The 23647-nt window shown below is 38.3% G+C and overlaps 1 protein-coding gene across 1 annotated transcript in view; it reads right to left on the reverse strand.

Moving 5' to 3' along the window:
• Positions 1–23647, reverse strand: part of LOC131055729 (clp protease adapter protein ClpF, chloroplastic) — a 213484-nt gene that overhangs the window by 165319 nt on the left and 24518 nt on the right. The window contains exons 5-6 of the mRNA XM_057990131.1: positions 4004–4082; positions 3737–3830 (exon numbers count right to left, since the gene is read on the reverse strand). Coding sequence (XP_057846114.1) covers positions 3737–3830; positions 4004–4082 — 173 coding nt within the window. The remainder of the gene's footprint in view (positions 1–3736; positions 3831–4003; positions 4083–23647) is intronic.

The following is a 23647-nucleotide window of genomic DNA, read 5'->3' on the forward strand; positions in this document are numbered from 1 at the left end:
TTTCTTGGTTAATTTTTCCTATGCCTTGGAATTTCTTCATTCTTGACGAAATTTCTTCCTGAGAATGGAATTTTGAATTTCTTGAATGACTTCCCCTTGCCTAGAATTCCATTCTCAATTTATCCTTGGGATGAAATTTAACCTTGTGGAGGAATTGATGATTTTCTTGTTTTTCCTTCATCTCTTTATTTTGGCGCTCCATCTCAATATTGGGCACTAGAACCACCATGTGGAGGAATTTTGGCGTTGAAGACATTTTCCTCCTAAGCACCACTTTGGCGCTCTACACTCTCCTTGGGCACTAAAATGACATGGTGCAAGAATTTCCTTTGGAGGGACAAAATCCTCCCTTACCCCTTTCTAGCGCTCTACACCATGTTTGGGCATTAAAACCATGATGTGGAGGAATTTTGTGTTTGGAGGAGAATTCCTCCACAACCCCAATTTGGTGCTCTTCTCCATGTTTGGGTGCTGAAACCATGATGTGGAGGATTTTGAATATTTCTTGCTTTTCCTCCATGACCCCAATTTGGCGCCCACTTCTAGGTTAGAGCACTATTTGCATGTGATGGAAGATTTTTTGGATTTCTTGAACTTTCCTCCTCTTCCTTGATTTAGTGCCCAAACCCATTCCTAGAGTGCATCCTGAGCATGGTGAAGGAATTTCAATTTCCTTCTTGACTTAGCCATTTCTTGATCTTTCTGTTAATTTTAGTGATCAGATTAGATAAACAATAATTCACACAATTGCATAGATATTATCCTGGGAAAACCTTCCTCTTGAAGGTGAAAAAACCCAGCAATGAAGGATGACTTTATTATCTTAATAGTCCCAATAGATTTTACAATGGATTTGCTTCACACTTGAAGCTAAGGGATGATACAAATTCATCCTTGATAGCAGTCAGAGATTCGAACTACTGTATATCAGATTGTACAGATAAATTTCGCCTTCTATATGAGAATACACTGTTGTAGTATAAGATCAATCTGCTGATGTAGAATATTACACAAGTCGAGATCAGTATGAGGTATGGAATGAACATGATCTGCCTCAGAACCACTTCGGACTGCAATGAAGAAGACACGAACTGCTGAAGATGATGATATTGTTGATACGATCTGCTTTTTGTGAATTCAATTGCCAAAGGAGATGGAGTTCTTCAATCTATATAGTCCACCACAATGAGATCAAGCAACACGACTTATGCCAAAAGTCAGCTTCTAACCAATCAACACAACTCATTTAATAGTCATCAGTTATATTATATTTGACCCAAATTTTCACTAAACATGGCGGGATTACATTTAATTATAATAGCAAATACAAAATTGGCAAGAGTGAATCAATACACATAAATCGATCTCCTGAAATGTCTAAGGCCAGAAGGCCAATTAGACATTTAGACTTGCACTGTCAGTTTAGAGAAGAATACTGACCGATGCTATAAACATCAACACTTTCCAGATTTGGATGTCATTTTTGGAATTGAAGTGGATTTCTCTGCCTTAGAAGATTTTCATGTTTTTCCACTTTAGGAAAGAACTTTGTACTCAGTCGTTTTTTGATCAACTATCTGCTTTTTCAACTTTCCAGATTTAGACAAAGATTTTCAGGAATGCCTCTGCCTTCAATGTTGTGACCACTGCCTTAGGTGGACTTGCCAAAAATATTAGGTACTTCAAAACATCAAAATTAGGGCAAACTGAAACAGGATGACACTTACTAAAAATAGAAATTGCTAAAAATAATAAGTTTGATTTTTGACAAAATAAAACAATTCGGGACACAATGAAACTTTCTAAAAATATTAAGTTCTCAAAATTCGCTCAAATTTCACTGGTAGCTTCCTTGAAGGGCTCTGACTTCATTGCAACACTAAGATTTTCCAAAACCCTAACGAAAAGACCTCAAACCTAAGTCTAAAAGGCAAAACCCTAAAATAGATCAAACAAGGTCCAGACTTAGCCAAATTCGCTCAAACAACTTGCAGACTTGATCAAATTTCACCAAAACACTTAGCCAAATTCGCTCAAACTACTTGCAGACTTGATCAAATTTCACCAAAACACTTGTAGAACAGGGACACTAAAGGGATTGCTGCAAAAAGACCCAAAGAACCAAAACCAAAAGACCAAGAGAACCTAAAAAGTAGGGGGGGCCCATTTGGAATGGCGTGATGTGTGATTAGGTCACAACAGGCGTATAATGTAATAAGGGGGGGATAATTAACATATAGTTTATTACATCATAACTAGAGCCAAACGGTAGTTGTTCAGTTCATTGATTGCTTCTCTAGGACTGATTTTCATTGTATAAATCTGCATTCTCCTCACAAAAATATTCACTTGCTGCTTATACTCATTCATTGCCCATGAACACTGGGATTTATGCAGATTGCCACAAACGAGATTGGAATTTGCATCATCTTCTCAAAATAGCGAGCTCCTAACTCAGAAATGAATCCCCAGTTATCCCTGCCATTTGCATCATCTTCTCAAAATAGCGAGCTCCTAACTCAGAAATGAATCCCCAGTTATCCCTGCCAGACTACAAAGATACAGGCAGCTTTTTGGGCATTTCAAATGCCTGTGCCAAAAAGCCTTAAATAAAACAAAATTAATTTATTAAAACACAAAACACTGAACTTGAAAAAAGAAGCAGCTGAAATAACTTTTGACCCATCAAAAACATAAACAAAGCTTTAGTTTCATTACTCAAAATTATTTCTTCCTCTAGTGTTGGGTTTGGGATTTTGTAGGAATGAATAGACATTTGGACAATTGAGAAGCTAGGCATGATAATTTAGAACAGTATGTGGTTGTGTATGAGCAATTTATTCGCATTTTGTGCAATTTTCTGAACTATTTAACTTTTTGGGAAGTTTTAACAATGTCAAGGCTCCCAAAAAGGACCCAGTTTAGACATTTTATTCTGAGAAAGATATCTCAATCTTCAAAGGCTACCATCATGGTTAAGAGTGACCTTGCAAACAATGATGATTTTACTGCATGGAAAAATGTTGACCTCCTAAGAGAGAAGCAAAAAATAAGGGGATGCAGAATCAGGTGCAAGAATAGTATACAAGCTCATATTCAAGAGTGCAAATACATCTCAATCACGCTCAAGGAAAAGAAGTTGAGAAACGCAAGGCATTGAAACAAGCAGATATGGATTGTTTTATGGTTAACCAAGGTCTAAGCTAGAGAAGATTATGAGAGCTCACTTAGACAAGCCGAGGCTTTGGTTGCCCAACAAACATGACATAATTTCTCAAGACAAATGAGACAAATAGGTCAAATGCAGAAGCATGAATAAAGTGACAGCAGGATTGCAAGGTTTCTTTTTGTTTGTGTTGTACTTTTCAATGTTACTCACTCTCCATATTGGCATGAGATTGTTTGGAAATTTGAAATTTCAGAATGAACCTCTATAGATATCTCAATTTCAATTTCAATTTTTTCTCTCTATGAACATTGTTGGACGTTGAAAAATGAAAACTGAAAACTCTTACTTAGTAGGAACTTAAGTCTTCAGAATTATATGCATACAGTGAATGAAATGAGAATTTTATTGTCTTCTTTCATTGAAGACTCCTTATTAGTGGCTAGTTTGAATCCTCATTTTTATGTGACAGATTGCTGAGCAGAATAAGAAATGTTTTATTTGTTGTCAAAATAAAAGCAACAAATTAGTATAAATTGAATCACAAGCATCCAAGGTCATATCTCGTACCAAAAATTGCATGCCTTACTTTCTGCCCAATCCGAAACTTGTACTCCACATTCTGGTAAGCCATTGCCCTTGCTGCTGCTGCTAAAGAATCTGCCTGTATTTTCCAAAATTAAAGAAACGTCAAGATTATCAAGTACTGATATTTTTAATGTTATGTACTACAGGCTAAGAGGAATTCTATGTTTTGAAATTTGCACACCGATTTATATATCACCTCATTTACTACTTATGCACCAAAGGATCTAGTTTGCAAGAAAACTGTCACACCTCCAGATTGGAAATTTGATCACGTAACTTGGCAGCATAAACATAATCTTCATTTTCAACAGCCTCCTGTAGATCCGCCCTGCAGAAAAGGTTATGAAATAATGTAAAGACTCCCTACTCTTGGCCGCTAAATAAATTACAATTAACCCTAAATACAAAACCCATTATTTATTTATTTATTTTTATTTTTCATATTAATACTAACATTCATTATGTAGTTAACATTACAAGCAAACGTACAACTTAAGGGCATTGTCCAAGAAAATAAATGTACATTATGAATTCTCAAAAGGATCAAATCCATATGTGAAAGCTAATGCAATGTTCAGCTAATTTATATAGCAGATCATAAATGCACACATAAGATGATGATATTTAATTTCTCAGAAAAAAAATGTGGTGGATATGAAAAGGAAAAAGCAGTCACTTATCAAGCATGATGTATAACATAACTAGAATTCCACCACTATCACATGGAAGTATGTCTAATCACACAATACTAGGACGCTGGTGTGCTTAGGCTAACAATAGTTGTGTTAGCTCCACCATAACTGATGCTATGTGTAAAATTCCCTAACCAGACTTTATTTCCATTCAATGGTATAACCAAAATGCAACAGAAGATTGTATAGCCGAATGATAGCGATTAACGTCTCATAACATCTTTATTTTAATCGGATTGTTCTATACATTGCACAGAGATTCTAATTCTATTGAATAGCCACTGATAGACCAGTATCGTCTCAATTCACTGATATTGGTAGCAATTTATTCTAACAGAAAACGGAGAAGAGAGTTCATTTTATAATGCACCTGGTACTCTGATTGCCAGTTAATCTTCATGTTGTTGTCAGGATGGCTGAGAACGCTGAACCATGGGTTTTCCAACTTCCGGTAATAACCCAGGAGGATATTCTTCCAGTCTCGATCACTTCCTAGTCTTGCGTTGTTGCTACGTTAAACCCAAACTTCTGCATCTTCAGGGGTGACACGCACGACATATCCTTCTGCAACTCCCACGTGATATCTGCTTCCTCCTAGATGCGGCAGCACCATTACTTCTGCCACGTACTACTAGTATCTCCCGACGCAGTGAAGGCAAGTTCACTATACAACCCGATATCGGGTCACAGAGGATTCCACTGCTACGTGAACACAGTTGCGTTACAGATTACAAGACCGTTGTATTAGAGTAAGGGGGTGTTGTACTACTGGTATCTTCTGACGCAGTTCTTGTTTGCAGTCCACGTCTTTCGTATTAAACACCACAGGAGTAAACACCAACGGAGTCTTCACTCTATCTTCCTGCCAATAATGACGCTTCTATCATACTCTAAAACCAATAGGCCAGTCGAAACTGACGAAAGGCAATTTTGTCTTCGATGTGTTTTACACGCGCGAATTTCAATTCTCTTCTTTTTCGTCTCCCTAAATTCTCCCGATGCCATCCTTTATTTGCCCAAAGTTGGTTATTCCCGTAATAGTTAGAGACTAATTATGGTGCTTTTATTAAAATAAAAAGAGTCTTCACTCTATCTTCCTGCCAATAATGACGCTTCTATCATACTCTGAAACCAATAGGCCAGTCGAAACTGACGAAAGGCAATTTGTCTTCGATGTGTTTTACACATGCAGATTTCAATTCTCTTCTTTTCCATCTCCCTAAATTCTCCTGATGCCATCCTTTATTTGCCCAAAGTTGGTTATTCCCGTAATAGTTAGAGACTAATTACGGTGCTTTTATTAAAATAAAAACTTTATTAACATACTTTCATGTAATATTAATTATTTATATTAATAAATGGAAAGGTAATATAAAATAATTAATATCATTTAATCTTTTTGGCAAGTATTTATTAGGGACATTACAGTCGCCCCTGCCCAAATGTTGCTTGCCCACAAGCAACTGTAACTCTGGATGCTGAAGAATTTGCTCATTTTCCCAAGTAGCATCATCTAATGGTAAATTATGCCATTTAATGAGATATTCTCTGATCGTCCTATTCCGCAAATGTCTGTTGCGGGTCTCCAAAATCACTTCAGGTATCATAGCTAATTTTCCTTCCTCATCCAGTGGCGGTAGATTTTCTGAGACCTTCACTTGTTGACCCAAAGCTCTTTTGAGACAAGATACGTGGAACACATTATGTATTCTGCTTTCAGCCGATAACTCTAATTCATATGCTACTGCACCAACCTTCCGAATTACCTAGTATGGCCCATAAAACCTAGGCTTCAATTTCTCAGCCCTGCTACGCTTGAGAGTTGACTGCCTATAGGGTTGTAGTCTGAGATACACCAAATCTCCTATGTCAAAGTATCGCTCAACACGCTTTTTATCGGCATACATTTTTTGTTGATTTTGTGCACATTGTAAATTTTCCTTAAGTGCTTTCGTTATATCTTGGCATTCCTGGAGTACATCACGAGATTTGGGTACATTACTCTGATCAAAAGCAAGGTCAATAAAATATGGTGCATCATACCCATATAAGGCTTTGAAAGGAGTCATACCGATAGATGTGTGATATGTAGTATTATAGCAGTGTTCACCCAAATATAGCCAACGGACCCATGCTTTCTGATGTCCAGACACATAATTACGAAGGTATCCCTTAATCCACTTGTTTACTATTTATGTCTATTCATTGGTTTGTGGATGATAACTTGTGCTGTGATTTAACTCGGTACCTGTCAATCTGAAAAGTTCCCCCCAAAATATGCTCAAAAATCTGCTATCTCGATCACTGATGATATTTTTTGGTAAACCATGTAAACGGAACACCTCTCGAAAAAATAGTTCTGCGAGCTAAACAGCTGTGAATTCTGTAGTGATAGATAAGAAATGTGCAAATTTTGTTAATCTATCAACCACAACAAAAATGCAATCTTTACCCTGAGATCGTGGTAAGCCTGTAATGAAATCCATAGTTATACTTTCCCATTTCTGTTCCGATATAGGCAAAGGCTGCAATAGACCCGCAAGATAAGTATGCTCTGCTTTATTTTGCTGACAAGTGATGCATTCTTTGACATAACAAAGGACATCATTCTTTACTCCTTTCCAAGTGAATCTTTCTCTTATCTGCCGGTAAGTTTTGAAATAGTCGGGATGCCCTACTAAAGGGACATCATGTACTGATTGGAGGATTCTCTCTTTCCACTTTGATCCTGAAGTCAAAAAAATTCTATCTTTGTAATAGATAACATCATTTACAACCTTATATTTATCATCTTCTGTATTACCATCTATCACATTACAAGCAAAAGAATCCATAGAATATTCTACCAGCAATAAAGATTTCCAATCAGCTATTATTACAGATAATGCGTTTATTTCAGGCCTTCTAGATAGTGCATCTGCAACAACATTGTTTTTACCTTTCACATATTCAATTTCGAAATCATAAGCTTGGATCTTACTGATCCATTTTTGTTGCCTGTCATTCAAGTCTTTTTGCCCCAAAAAATATCGCAGACTGTTATGGTCAGTTTTCACCACAAATCTGCTACCAACCAAATTTTGTCTAAATTTTGTCAATGCATGCATGATTGCCAACATTTCCTTATCATAGATAGAATACAATTTCTCAAGCTTATTAAGTTTCCTGCTTTCATAAACTATAGGATGTTTGTTTTGCATTAAAACTGCCCCTATTCCATCACTAGAAGCATCACATTCCAACACAAAAGGCTGATCAAAATCTGGAAGAGACAGTACTGGGCAAGAACTCATTACCTCTTTAAGTTTCTCAAATACCTGTTGAGCTTCCTCAGTCCATCGGAAAGCCCCTTTTCTGGTAAGATCTGTCAAGGGTGCCCCAAGCTGTGAAAAACCTCTGACAAACCTCCTATAATAACTACATAAACCAAAGAATCCTCTTAATTCTATAAGATTCCATGGTGGTGGCCAATCCAAAATGGCTTTTATCTTTTCTTGATGAACCGTACCCCTGTTGCACTGATCATATGCCCTAAATACAAAATTTCAGTCATACCAAATTCACATTTAGAAGCCTTTGCATATAGTGATTGAGATTCCATAATACCCAGAAATATGTCAATATGTTTCAAATGCTCTTCCCAAGTTTTGCTATAAATCAATATATCATCAAAGAACACTAGCAAAAATTTCCTTAATTGTTTGTTAAAGATATGATTCATACAGGACTGAAATGGTGCCAGGGCATTTGTTAGACCAAAAGGCATAACCAAGAATTCATAATGACCATAATGACAGCGAAAAGCGATTTTATAAATATCTTGTTCTCTTAACTTAATTTGATGATACCCGGATCTCAAATCAATTTTAGAAAAATAGACAGCACCATGTAATTCATCTAACAATTCATCAATTCGAGCAATAGGATACTTGTTTTTAATTGTTTTCTTGTTAAGTGCTCTGTAATCAATACACATACGAAGAGTTCCATCCTTCTTTTTTACCAGTACTACAGATGATGCAAAAGGACTCGAACTAGGTCTGATATGCCCCATATCCAATAATTCCTTAATTGCCTTTTCTATTTCATCCCTGAACGTTTTAGGGTGTCTATAAGGAGCAGTGATAACTAGTTTAGCACCTTCTTCTAATTCAATAGTATGTTCAAATCCTCTATCAGGTGGGACTCCTAGAGGAATATCACTAAAAACCAAATGATGTGAATCTAACACTGTTAGCAAATCATCTTGATAACATTTAGATTCAAACCCTGATACCCTGTTGGAGATTAAGCATTGTGCTGACCATGCCACATCTCCATGTCTGAAAATAGCCTCCATTCTTTTAGCACTGACGATCCTGGGACCACTGTTAGGCATACCACGAAGGACTACCTTCTTATCATCAATTTTAAAAGAGAATTCCATTCTTTTAAAACTCTGTGTATATTCATCTAATGTTTCCATCCACTGTATACCTGTTGTGACCATTTCACACATCGCCCCATTAGAATGGAGACCCCCTCTTTTTCGCTTTTGTTTTGCTTGTTCTTCTCTCTACTTTTAGGGTTTTGAGTGAGTGAGTTGTCAGTCTGGGCTAGGGCTAAACCTTAGGGGGTTTCTTTTGGATGTTATTCAAGCTGAGTCCAGTCAAATTTTGAAAGTTATTAAGTGTCCTCCCGAAGAGTTGAGACGATTGAAGTAAGGTAAGCCTTTCAGGGGAGTCATGTAGGTCTTAGGTTAGGTTTAATCAGGGTTTTTTAGGGTAAAATCCAAATTTTGACTAAGTGTTAGCATTTTGAAGGTGAAATTGTATGTTCTTGCCTAGGTAAGTTTTGATCAAATTTTGGAAGTAAGATGATGTCTGAAACAGAGAAATCGCTCCTGACCCTTGCTGAGGGCCCAGGGCGAAATTTATCCTAAGTGCAATTTCTTGTTTTGGATAGGCTTGCTAACTGTTCCTGACCTTGAAAATGACCTGACTCTACCTTGTGAAGTGATTGGAGACTTAAATTTTGAATAGTTTAGCCAGAAAGGGTAATTTCGCTCCTGACCCTTGTTGAGGGTCCAGGGCGAAAATGTTATTTAAGGCATATTTGTCACTGACTTTTCTAACTTGTTTTGTGTAGGGTCTCCAGGAGGGATGATTGGACGTGGTTTGATGCTTTTGAAGATTTGAAGGCATGAAAAATGATGAATTTTGAAGGCTAAGGGAAAAATCGCTCCTAACCCTTGCTGAGGGCCAAGGGAGAAATTTTGATTTCCCTCATCTTGTAGTGAAAAAGGACCAAATGTTGGGCATAAATGGAAAATGAATGACTTTCTCCACCCACCTAAAGGAGTTTTAACTTGAGATGATGAAGGATCTTGTTGGAATCATCAAATTCGCTCCTGACCCTCTCTGAAGGTCCAGGGCGAAAAAACTTATTGAAGTCATTCCTGGCCTTGTTTGGTCAAATTGAGATATCAAAGGCATGGTAGAGGATGAAATGAGGGTGATAAAGTGTCCAGACTTGATTGAAGATGATGAATTGAAGGAGTTTTGCCTAAGAGAAGCAAAGTTGCTCCTGACCCTCACTAAAGGTCCAGGGCGAAATTCTTTATATGCACATTTTTGGACCTTTCATGGACTTGAACTTTTATTCATAGTGTGAAACAAGATGAAATCTTCCCTAGCAGAGACATTTCATGATGAAAAGTGAAGCATTTTGGTCTAGAGGGCAAAATTCGCTCCTGACCCTCTCTGAAGGTCCAGAGCGAAACTTTCAAAAGGCACATTTTCTTGCAAAGACAAAGTGATTTTTATAATTGGAATAGATGAAAGCAAGTGTGTTTTGCCCGTTGAAGATAATTTGGAGGACTAACAAAAGATGGATAAACTTGAATTTGCAAAATCGCTCCTAACCCTCTCTGAGGGCCCAGGGCGAAAAACCTAATATCCAACTTTTTTCTCCAAAATTGAGCAAAGCTAAGCCTAGGCACAAGTTAGAAACGGTGTTTGAAATACCTTGAAGTGGAATGGAGATGCTAAGAGTGCAAATTTTGATGACAATAGGGAAAATCGCTCCTGACCCTTGCCAAGGGTCCAGGGTGAAATGTCCAAGAATTCTCACTTCCCTTGTATTTCGAGATGATATTTTTGTTTCCAAGACTCAAAAGGGAGTGAAGAATGATATTCTACGCCTTGAAGGTAATTTGAAGTTAAGGTCATCAAGAATTTGAGCAAAAGGACTCAAAGTCACTCCTGACCCTCACTGAAGGCCCAAGGCGAAATTTGCAAAACCAACTACTTCCCTTCAAGATCGCGCTAAGGCAAGGTTGTGCTAAGGTGGAAAGGTCCTCCAAAACGTGATGAACAAGGATTTACCTCCAAAACTTGATGATCCTAGCCTAAATTGCAAAAGTCACTCCTGACCCTCACTGGAGGCCCAGAGCGAAAATCTTTGAAGCCCCTATTTTGCATTGCAAAAGCAAACCAAGCATGTATGGAATGGATGAAGGAGATCATCGCTTACCCCACAAGGAGAATTGACAATTAAAAGATGAAGGATTTTGAGCAAAATTAGGAAAATCGCTCCTGGCCCTTGCTGAGGGTCCAGGGCGAAATTCCCACAAAAGACATTTTTGCCTTCAAGATTTTCGATGAATTTACTCAATTTTGCAAGGAAATTGATCTTGGAAATAACGATGAGGGTTCAACAATCAAATTTAGGTGGATTATAAGCCTAAAATGGAAAATCGCTCCTGACCCTTGGAGAGGGTCCAGTGCGAAATCTACATTTCCACCTATTTTCCTCATGCAAAATATCAAAATTTGAAGTGCAACATCTTAACTGGATATCGATTTACCTTCCAGGGGATTTTAGAGTCAAGATGCGAAGTTTTCAAGGCTAAAATTGCAAAATCGCTCCTGACCCTTAGAGAGGGCCCAGGGCGAAATCATCATGAAATTTCATTAAGCCTTGTTTTAAAAAATTAATATCCTCCAAATTGCATTAGATTGCCAAAATTGCTAATTTTGAGGCATTTGAAAAAATTAAAATTAAATTGGCATTTAATAAAAGACATTTTGGCATTTAATAAATTAATTTTAAGCCTTAAAAATTGAACTTCTATCTTGGAGGCATTTAAAATTAAATTTTTATTAAATCAAAATTAAATATGGAGCGCTTAAGGTCTTATTTTTATTTATTTTGCCAAGTCGGCCCCTCCTTTTTGGAATTTTATTTATTTTTTAACCTCTTTTTTGCCAAGTCGGCCTAGAGGGAGCAAAGGATTGAGCGCTCTATATATTGGAGGTGTTTGTTCACAATTCAAATCATTCAATCATTGCTTCAAGTGTGAATTTGGAAGGCTGATTAAAGGTGCGAAATCTGGTTTGCTTGGAGCGATTTTCTTTCAAGTGTTGGAAGCTAGAAGGAGGTGGAGTTGATTCTTGTGAAGGCTAAAGGAGACGCATTTTATTCAAGGGAGAGCTTTGATCTACATTTTGCCTAGCGAAATTCACCTATTTTTGCATCATTTCTTAGAATTAGTACTCAAGAGGAGGTATGGCGAAATCATCTTGACACCATTGTTGAAGATTTGAATTTTGAACTTTGTTTTGAAAATTCTAAGTTTGGCGTAATTAATTAGGAAATGATAACTCAAGATTTATCATAAGGTTTCCTAATTAAAATCTTAAATCTTCCTTTCTACCCTATATTTCTATGCTTCAAGATATATTACTAATTATGAAAAGTTGTGTAGGTGTCAAGATGGCGACTCCAAAGGCAGGAGCATCTACTAGTCGTCCAGCTCTCGTGAAGGAAGATCAGAAGAACGAAGAATTGGAGACCAGGATCATGTCCAAATGGAGCAATATCGGAGATACCAACTTGGGAAACTTCAGTGTGAAGAAGTTTCGAGAGGTCCCCTACATTGGCAAACCATCACCTGTCGCAAAGAAGATAATTGAAAGTGGCATCATCAAGGCGGTCGGTTTCCCTCCAGCAGTCCAGTGTCATGAGCTGATGATCGAGTGTGCCCGCCATTATGACTCACAATTGAGATCAATCGTATGCAAGGAAGGAAACACTTTGGCTTACCTTTCAGAGGAGGCTATATGTGAGGCTCTCCATCTTCCAGAGCATAAAGATATGATTTACAAAAGTCTAGAAGGAGCCAGGTCAATATATGAAGATGATCCCGACACTTGCTTGAATCTCATCAATAAGAATTGGTTGCTCAAAAGTCGTCCTCGCCTGAGCAAGATTCCCAACACACCACATAGGATCGACTTCCAAGAGGAGTACAGAGATTTGATAACTTTGCTCAATCAAGCTACAGGGGCTCCTCAAGCCTTCTACTTCGAAAAGTGGATGTTCTTCTTCATCCAAGTGATAGTCCAAGGAAAAGGAACGATTCATTGGGCTAGAATTATTAGCCATTGTCTGGATGTGCAGTTGAGAAGGTTAAGACCTACTAAATCATTCCACATGAGCTCATATGTCATATATGCCCTAATCTGGAGTTTCGAATATGCTGGGCTACCTCATAGAGGAGTGATCGGAAGAGGACCCGGAGAGGTGAGAGTTTGTGACTCTTATGTTCATTTGCATCATCCTCCTAGAGGTGACTACAAGTTAGTCAATGACACCTTCACGATGAATATCACTAGAATATTGCAAGGTGGGATTCATAATCGACTATCTCTGGAGGCACAAGAACTTGTGAAGAAGTATGGTGCATGGTTCATCCAGTTTCAAAAGTTTACATATATCAGAGCTCATGGGTGTCCTTCACCTCCCTACATGTTACCGAGGTATCCGACAGACAGGATAGAGCTACTTGAGGTGACCAGACAGTTGGCAGCGTATGCAAAGGCATCCAGACACAAGCATGGAATTGGAGTTCCCGTGCCCATCATATTGGGGAATACAGTTGAGGTATGTCCTAATACTCAAGCCTTGGATGATGCAGAGAAGGAATTGGCTTTATATTCATTCACATTCTTTGCCTCAAGGGAGAATTTTGATCCTCATGGTTATATGGAGGAGACAGTTGGTAAGAAGTACAAACACGAATTTCAGGTAGAGGACTTTTGGATGAATCTCTCAAGTGATTTAGAAGTTAAAAGAAAGATGCATTCCAGGCTACCCTTAGATCTTATCAGGAAATGCAAAGTTTATAGAGTAGTTGATCGAGCACAGGATAGCGGTAGACATCTCCAGTCACCTTATGACAGAGAAGACAAAGCAGTGAAGATAGATTGGAATGAACCTGAGGTTTTGGACTTGAGAGCTTTGATGGCTCCAGTTTTGTCATGTACTCGCAGATGGGTGGATGTACAACATCAAAAGCTAAGAGAGCAGAACATAACAATGACTTTTACTTTGGAGGAAAGACTAGAAGAAGGAGGAGTGAGCGTAAGTGAAGACAATTCTCATCCTAGAGGCGCAAAGAGGAAAGAAAGACCTGAGAAAAGAGAACCCTCCAAGAAGAAGCAAGAGGCCAATCGAGATCGCTCATCAGGCACATCTTCTCGACATGGAAAGAAAGCAAGTCAAGTTGAAGGACAAGAAAAGACGGTGCCTGAGGTTGATGAATCTATGGAGTCCATGGTACAGAATGATAAGCCTAAAAAGGGGCAGACATCTCAGCATTCATCAAGTCAATCTCCCCAAGTTGATGAGCTACATGAAGAGAAGAATGATGATGAAGCGACATCTCCTCTCCGAGAAGATGAACCATTGCCTAAAGAAATACAAGTAAGAGAGACGAGATCTGCCATTCCGGATTGGTTAAAGGAGAGACTGACAAGGGTGATTGTGATTGAAGATGAAGAAGGAGTAATTGACTTAGAGAGCCTTATAGGAAATTCTCAAGAAGTAACGGAGAAGAAGAAGGCCACCAAGATGTCCAAGGTGATCAGAGATGAGACAGGATCCAGGAAATTGCAGATAGCTACACCAGTAGTGGACAAGTATGAAGGTGAAATTCTTGCAGAAGAGTATGATGTAGAAACATTTGAGCTTGGTCCGCTCACTACTGAGGCAATGGATGAGGCAACCGATTCATTTGAAGCACTTAAGGGAAAACTTAAAGAAGAAATGGAAAAGAATAGGAAGCTTGAGAGAGAGGTCGATGCTTGGAGAGGTTACTTTAGCCATCTCAATCAGCCCTTGGGACGTCAGGATCCAGCAGTATCTCTTGTGCAAGCACTTCCCCTTGAATCAGTTGGCGAGGCAGAAAGAGTCAAGAGCTTGGTTCAGCTTATGAGCTCTTGGATTGACAAATCCCACACAGTAGCTGTTGAATTTACAACAAGAATGATGAAAACAATCCACCGAGCTATCCAGGTCCTTGAGATCGTCCACAATCTAATGATAACTGTAGCCGCTTTCGCTCACACTAGAGATGTTATCATTCCTGTTCTGCAAGTAATCAGGCAAACACCAAGGAAGATCCTAGCACAAGAAAAGATAATGGATGGAGGAGCTCATAACCTACTTCTGTGGTCAACTCTACTCCAGATGAAAGAGGTTCTTTTCGAGGACATCAGCACCAAATGCAATCAAGTTGAAGGCATCATCCATCCAATTCAAGATAAGGTGTTTGAAGTGTTGTGTACCATTTTTGGCAAACGAATCGAAGTTGAGACGGATGTAGACCTCCAAGAGTTGGAAGAGAGAGTCAAGGTCATCTTTTGCAAAGATGACAATGTCATCACAGATGAGCAATGGGATCTAATGTTCACTACTATGCTCCTGATTGAGAAGATCAAAGAACTCGAACCTGGATGGGAAGCTGCTCTTCTCACTACCTTTGATCAGGTTATCCACTTGGAGGAACGCATGAAGAATCTTCCTGAGATTCCCATTGTTGAAGTTGAAGGAATTGTGTCCAGATTCGTTGCATATGCTAAGAAAGAACATTGGAAAGGGAACAAGGTTCTAGAAGAAAGGTTGTTATAGAATGATGTGGCATCTTAATTATCATTGGTCTATGTTTCCTCGACTTCTGTGCCAATTAAATATTTGGCTATGCATTTAATAATGTTCATCTAAAAGGGGAACTTTTTGTAACAAACCCTAATTAGGGTTTAGGTGTCAGAATCTCAGCCGTTGATCTTCTTTTGATCTGGACCGTTCATTGTAATTGAGGATGCAATATATATCCTCACTCATTTTCATTTTGTCATTAGAAATTAGATGTGAAGGAGATAGATAATAGTTAGAGCTTTGGAGAGAAAAAAGTTATTTTGTAGCAAGATTGAGTAGTGAAGAAAGAATTTCGAACAATTGTTGTCTATTTTGGCTTTGAGATCAATAAAATATTGAAGTTATGGTGTTTTATTGCAATTCTTGTGGCTATTTTCATGGTTGTTTACTTTCTTGAATCATTCTCAGTCGAAGTAGTATTTAAGTTCGAAGGACTAAGTGTTGCGCTTGATCTTTGGTGAGATTCACGTTCCAAACCACTAGCTTCTTACTGATTGTAAGAACGCCTTGTGTGGTCAACTAGAGATATTTAGATTGCTTGAACCTTCAATCATTATTGAACTATTGGTATGTATCTTTATGGTAGTATCTATAATTCTTGATGATTTGAAAATCACTAATCACCTTAGAAGATCGCATCAATTCCAGTAAAGTTGTAATTCCTTGGCAGTACTGAAATTGGTAGAATCTTACCAAGTCTAGCCTACATTGAGTCACTCTTAGGATTAGATTAGAATTCATCTCTTGCAAACCCTATCTTTTGATCTTTTTTTGAGAATTTGTTAGTATTAGGAAAATTCATGTTCCTGCAGTCAAGTAAGAGTAACACAGACCAGCTTTCAAAGTGCGTAAGACCCCTTGAAGAAACAGCATTCACAACAACCATTGGTGCTTATCCACACGTAGAGATCCTACAGCGAAGAACCTTGAAGTCACCCTAATTGATCCTTTTGCGATATCTTCAGCATTCAAAGGCTTTATTCAAGAGAGGATAAGGTACCTTTAGGTATTTTATTCTGTGTTTGATAGTGTACAAAATACACGTCAACAATACCCAAGACAACATTAGTGTCAGCCAAATCAATCACATAAAAATCATCTGTAACAGTGTAAATGCCAAGAGTAATATTTAATTTAGGAACTTTATGAGTACTAGATAAATTAGTTCCACCTGCTACTCTACCATCAAATCCCTCATGTTTTTCAGTCTGTAAACCACGTCTTTCCACAAGTGTTGCATCTATAAAATTATGAGTAGAACCACTATCAAGCATAACGATTACACGCTGTGCATTCAAAACTCCTCTAACTCTGAAAATATTATAATGTGGAGTTCCTGTCATGGATGCTATTACTCCTTCTCCTTGTTTGGTCCCTATTTTTGACTCTGTGTTCTGTGATGCTCGTTCTATGTTAGGATCAACATTCTCTTCATCCTCACTATCAGACATAACCTCGATATAATGAATTTTTCCCTTCCCTAAACATCTATGTCCAGGCTGCCATGCTTCCCTACAACTGAAACATAGTTTTTTTCTTCTAAGCTCTTCCCTCTCCTCTTTATCTAACCTGTTTTTAGGGAAATTATCTTTATTGAAAGGTTGTTTGTCTTTTTCTGGTTTAGGAGGTGGTCCTTTATTAAAAACCTTTCCTTTTGAAGATGGTTCTAATTCTCTTGCTCTTTTGACAGCGGTTTGTAAGGTCAAAGGGTTGAAGGACTTAACCCAACCTTTGAGGGAATCAGACAATCCATCTATAAATATTACAATCTTGTGTCTTTCTGAAATTTCAGTAACTAAGACAACAAATTTTTCAAATTCAGAAATATATTGTTCAACAATTCCAGTTTGCTTAAGCTGAGTCAAATCCTTAAGATGTAATTCAGGATCTTTAGAATCAAACCTGTCAATAAGTTTCTCCGTGAACTCAACATAAGTACCTATCAAATTATGACCCAAGGTTATTTGTCCATGATGCCACCATTCATGTGCTACATTGTCAAGATGTAACGCAGCATATTTAATTGCCTCCTCTTCCAACATAGGGTTTAATTGGAAGTATGTGTCTAATTTTTGCACCCAAGCCCTAGCAGTTGTCTTACCAGATCCATCAAAATAAGGAATGGACATTTTTCCAATTTTCCTTTGCAATTCACTGTTGTTTCCTCGCTGTCCTCTTGGCCTATGTTTCATTCTGACATCTAAATATTCTCTAAATGTCATTGTTGATCTGAATTCTTCTCCAAAACCTAACCAATCCTGATGTATTTCTTCCTGAATTTCTCTTATTGTAGGTTTATTTTCCAGTGGCTGGTTTCTAGCAGTAAATGTAGGCATAAATGGTCTAGTTGTTCCTGTTCTTTCTGGCTGATTAGTGACTGACTATTCATCTCTTCCCCCATTGTTTCCCCCATTATTTTGATGTTGATTATTCTGTCTTCCATTATTTTGGTGCTGATATATATTATTAGCCATAAATTGGGTCATCAAGTTGGTCATTTTGTTAACATTATCTTGCATATCTTGCTGACTTCTAATTAATGCAGCCAATAGGTCCCTATTGTTATCTGGGTCTCCCATGTTGGTTTCAAAAATAAATTCCTCGTCAGTTTCGGTGTGGCTATCCTCAAATTCAAACGGAATAGATGAACTAGTCTGAGTTAAGGGTGAGTTTTGAAATCTGTTTTGACGAGCCCTAGTACTTCGGAAATTATAATTTCCCTGGTGCATACTCAACTATGCATTAAGTTTTCATGAAATTTCAACACCCTACAGGCTGGTAGGATTCAAAAGCTCTGATACCACTGTAAAATTCCCTAACCAGACTTTATTTCCATTCAATGGTATAACCAAAATGCAACAGAAGATTGTATAGCCGAATGATAGCAATTAACATCTCATAACATCTTTTTTTTAATCGGATTGTTCTATACATTGCACAGAGATTCTAATTCTATTGAATAGCCACTAATATACAAGTATCATCTCAATTCACTGCTATTGGTAGCAATTTATTCTAACAGAAAACGGAGGAGAGCATTCATTTTATAATGCACCTGGTACTTTGATTGCCAGTTAATCTTCACTTTGTTGTCAGGATGGCTGAGAACGCTAAACCATGGGTTTTCCAACTTCCGGTAATAACCCAGGAGGATATTCTTCCAGTCTCGATCACTTCCCAATCTTGGTTTGTTGCTACGTTAAACCCGAACTTCTGCATCTTCACGGGTGACACGCACGACATATCCTTCTGCAACTCCCACGCGATATCTGCTTCCTCCTAGACGCAATAGCGCCATTACTTCCGCCACGTACTACTGGTATATCCCGACATAGTGAAGGCAAGTTCGCTATACAACCCGATATCGGGTCACAGAGGATTCCACTGCTACGTGAACACGGTTGTGTTACAGATTACAAGGTCGTTGTATTAGAGTAAGGGGGTGTTGTACTACTGGTATCTCCCGACGCAGTTCTTGTTTGCAGTCCACGTCTTTCGTATTAAACACCACGGGAGTAAACACCAACGGAGTCTTCACTCTATCTTCCTGCCAATAATGACGCTTCTATCATACTCTGAAACCAATAGGCCAGTCGAAACTGACGAAAGGCAATTTTGTCTTCAATGTGTTTTACACAAGCGGATTTCAATTCTTTTCTTTTTCGTCTCCCTAAATTCTCCTGATGCCATCCTTTATTTGCCTAGAGTTGGTTATTCCCATAATAGTTAGAGACTAATTACGGTGCTTTTATTAAAATAAAAACTTTATTAACATACTTTCATGTAATATTAATTATTTATATTAATAAATGGAAAGGTAATATAAAATAATTGATATCATTTAATCTTTTTGGCAATTATTTATTAGGGACATTACACTGTGTTAGGACAACAAAATCCCCTTGCAATTGTCCCTAACTAGTGTGGATTAGGACCACAATGCTTTGGCCAAAGACTTACAAACTAGGCATTGCATGCCTAAATTTGTTCATTGAAAAGTCATAATCTTTATGATACTGCTGCTAAATAAGCTCTTTGTGTGTGACAGATTATGTTGAGGTCTCCACTCTTCAGGGTAATCCACTCAAACATTTCTTGCCTCAATTTTAAAATTCTATACTAAAAAAAGTGTGAAAGATCCTCCCTATAGTTGAATGAGAACCAAATCTTGTTTAAATACAATGATTGTTCATTCCAACAAGGTAAAGTGATCACGTTGCCAACTATATTTAACAAACACAGGTGTATTCATGATTAAGCATAATTCATCATTGCTTCTAGATTATTCTTATAATGCATCAACAATTATACTCAATCCCTGCAACAACCTTTGCATCTTCCTTTGCTTTAGTGTGTATCCTTCATTGTACAAGTGTTTCCATTCTTCTCTACACTTCACATTGATGCATCCTCTTCCTTAAGCTAAACTCCTTTTTTACATTTTGCGGGACTTGTTGAGTATAGACACACACCATTATTCATGGCACATCATACTAACCCTTTGCATTGGCGCACCTAAGATTTTTGGCGCATGCCAATACATTGTAGAAAAATTTTCAAAGTCCTCGGCTCCTTTGTTGAGTCCCTTTTTCTTTGTTCAAGCGCATTTCTCTACTTGGTGCTGAAAGGAAGTAAGGTGCGGAAAACGCTTCCTAACACTAATCTAGTGGGGCAGATAGTGCAAATTTTCTTACAAATCTTCTATTACAGAAACAGAAACACATTCAAAGGTAGATAATAAACATGCATAAAGATAAACACAATGAACACAAGATATATCGTGGGGAAAACCCTTTCGGGTAAAAAACCCCACACTCCAAAAGCATTGTACTTTGTATTCTAGTAATCAAATTCTTACAATACAATATCAGCACTCGACTTCTTCAACAGGAGTCAACAACTACAACTACAACCCACAAACTGGATTAATTCCGGCAACATAACACTTCACCTACAAAACATTACATTAGTACAACTCTCCAAGGCTACCTTTTATACAAAAATACAACTCAAGAGGAAGCTTCTAGATGAAGTAGCAAGATGGGGTCGTGCAAAGCATTTGGCCCTATTTTTTGGCCACCAAAAAAAATGCAAATGACATGTGTACATCTCCAAATGACTCCCCATTCAAACCTCCTAAGTTAGGCACTCAAAATTTACTATTTGGAGGTATGACAGATGCTCTTACACATCTTACAACCGTCATAACTTACAACACTTACAGCTGTAAGAGAATTCGTCATAAATGACTAATTTTAGCTTATTCTCTTACAACTCGTCATAACCCAACTTGGGCACCCACCTTCTCCATGCAAAAGGTATCTCCTGCCACTTGTCCAATATGTCAGAGAATCTGGCATAGGCTGACACTTGTCAAGATCCTCAAAGTGGGAAGGCTCCACATGTGCAACATGTGTCATACAGTCATCGCCAAGTAGGATGCCACCAAGCATGTGGCTCCGACTAGATGACTAGACATTTGTAGGCAAATAATAAAAATAATAATAAATAAATAAATGCAAAATCAATGTTAGGATTTGCAAAGGTTGAGACACCTTAATCCCAACAGGTGCATCTTGTTGCATCATTCATTCCTTTTTGCAATGACACATTGATTTCTCCAGGTTCTTGAATTTATGATCCTATAGGATTAGTAAAAAGAACCAACAAGACAATATGCATAGAAGATAAGATTTTGCAATGAGGATTTCCAGTTGATTAACTTCACTCGATACAAAATTTTCATATGGGAAACAACAGATTCACAATTTTTTGTTATCGTTTGATTCTTGTGTTATCTATTGACACCACCACAATATTGTTTCTTATACTTGAGAAGGGAGTTTATTCAATTATGGGCCTGTGTTATTTATCTCAGAATATAAGACAAATAGAAAGAACTGGAATTACTTTTTACTGAACCAAAAAAGCAATTGCTGATAAAGTTAAAGATGTAACAACATCAAAAACACAATAGCTGATAAAGTTAAAGACGTTTTAACATACTTTAATATCAGGTTGATAAGATGTGACTATTTAAAGGTTAAAGTACTCACAAACGACCTACAATTGTAGAGTCCACGAGTTAATCTCTCCTTCATTGAGGATTGCAATTAGTCTATGCTTTGCTATGTATATTGGCACTTAAAATGTTTTCCATTAAAATCACCATCGCCCTTGCTATTAACGAAAACAGAGTGTAAGAATGTTGAGTAAATAATTTTATTGGTGGATCAAGAATATAGAATACAACTTTTGTTCCTTCGAAGTGTCTAATCAATGCATGTGCATCTCTCTATGATTCTATGAATATTTTCCCTGCTCAACATTCCATCTCATCTATTCTTTTATCCTAGATTAGTAGCTTGGGGTCTTGTTGTGCGTTGCACACGCTCCCTGTCGTCGACAGGGTCCCCTTTCCTGTTTTGAGCTTTCGATCGTTGTCCAGAGGTTCCGAGCAGAGTTTCTCGTGTCTCTTCGAGCGAGTTCGTGACCGATCCATAAACTGATTGACGTTGAAGTAATGAACCGATGAGTCCTCCTGACTAGTCTAGCTCTCGGGCGTGAACGCCAAGAGCTTTGTCCGAAATTTTGAGAATCGCCTTAGATAGGCGTAAGGTGGTAGGAATTGGCGGATCCCGCCAAGCCAGAGCTGTGAGGCCAATTGCATAAGGTTTGTCACCCGACCTTTGTAAGGTTTGGGCGAGAGATGATTTTCGCCTGCTGATGAAGGATCGAATTGCCCGGCCAAGTGCCTTAGTATTCTGATGCCTCCTAAATCCAGATTTGTGGAACCTGGCAAAAGGCTAGTAGCAGGTTCGACGTTCCGTGCAAATTTTCAAAATTGTCTAAGGGGCGAAAATTTCAAAAACGGATGCTCCCCACTTGGTCCGAAAACAATGCAAAAGTTCTTTTAAAATGTTGCAAAGATAGCTCTAGGCCCCGAGAATCGCTTTAAATTCCAAATTCGGACCCTGGGGCGAAACTGGAGCCTGTAAGAGGCACGTTTTGATCCGAAAGTCGCTTCAAACGTCTATTTTCGGACCCCGGGGCGATATGTTTAAAACACGATTTTGCAAAATGTTTGAAAGCTCGGAAATCGCGAAAGTCCCAAATTCGAACCTTGGAGCAAATTGTTTTTTTTTAAAAGATGAAAGAGTGCGAAATATCCCAAGGACTCTCCTAGCCCCGAAAGCCTTTAAGTTCGTCTTTTTTCGAACCCTGGGATAAAACGGCGAAAATCGTAAAACATGGCCAAAGTGCTTTAGCCTCTGAAATCGCTTAAGTATTCCCAAATTCGGACCTTGGGGTAAAAAAGGGTTAAAACGCGAAATTCTAAGATCGCCTTAAGTGGTCCGAAGTCTTTTAAAAAGGTTGCGAAACATGTCCAAAGGTCCGAAGTTTTTTTTGACTTCGCAAAATGTGTTAAGTGGTCCGAAAACGCCTTGGTAAAACAAATAAGTTTAAAGCTCCGAAAATCGCCGAAGACGCAAAAATCGCGAGGGAGGCAACAGCTCCGAAGTTTGTTACAAATTTGCCAAAACGCCTCCAGCTCCGAAAACGCGAAACACTTAAAGAGACGCACTTAGTTCGAGAGACACAAGAACGCCCCCATCCTCCGAAGTTTTTATTTGCGAATAAGGGCGCCGTGACTCCAGGGTTTTGCAAAGCTTGCAAATAGGCGTTGAGCTCCAAAGTTTGAAGGAGAGAAGAGCTGCGAATAGCGTTTGAAGTCCGAAGTTTTTTATAGGCGTCGAGCTCCGAAATTCACCAGAAATCGCCAAAATCGCGAAGGGCGTCGTGACTCCAGGGTTTTGCAAAGCTTGCAAATAGCGTTCGAGCTCCGAAGTTTGTTTTAAATTCACAAAAACACTTCACAACCCCCATAGCCTCAACAGATTGAAAAATCGCGAACCCTCCAGCTCGCAAGAGACGTTCAAGCTCCGAAGTTTGAAGGGGCGAGAGCATGCGAATAAGGGCGCTCAGGTCCGAAGTTTTGAAAAGTTGCGAAGCGTGCTAAGTGCTCCGAAAATCTCCAGCTCGCCTAAAACCCCAAAGACCTCTAAAATTCGCCAACGGGTTGAAAATCTCCAAGTTTGCAAGAGACGTTCAAGCTCTAAAGTTCATGCAGGCTGGGTAAAACCAAGTTTAAATTTCGAAACCTCCAAATTCGTCAAAGAATCCAAAGTTGGAGAGAAAATGCAGTTCAAAATTTGAAAAA

This window comes from Cryptomeria japonica, chromosome 3 (genome assembly GCF_030272615.1).
Source record: "Cryptomeria japonica chromosome 3, Sugi_1.0, whole genome shotgun sequence".
In the NCBI taxonomy this organism is placed as follows: Eukaryota; Viridiplantae; Streptophyta; class Pinopsida; order Cupressales; family Cupressaceae; genus Cryptomeria; species Cryptomeria japonica.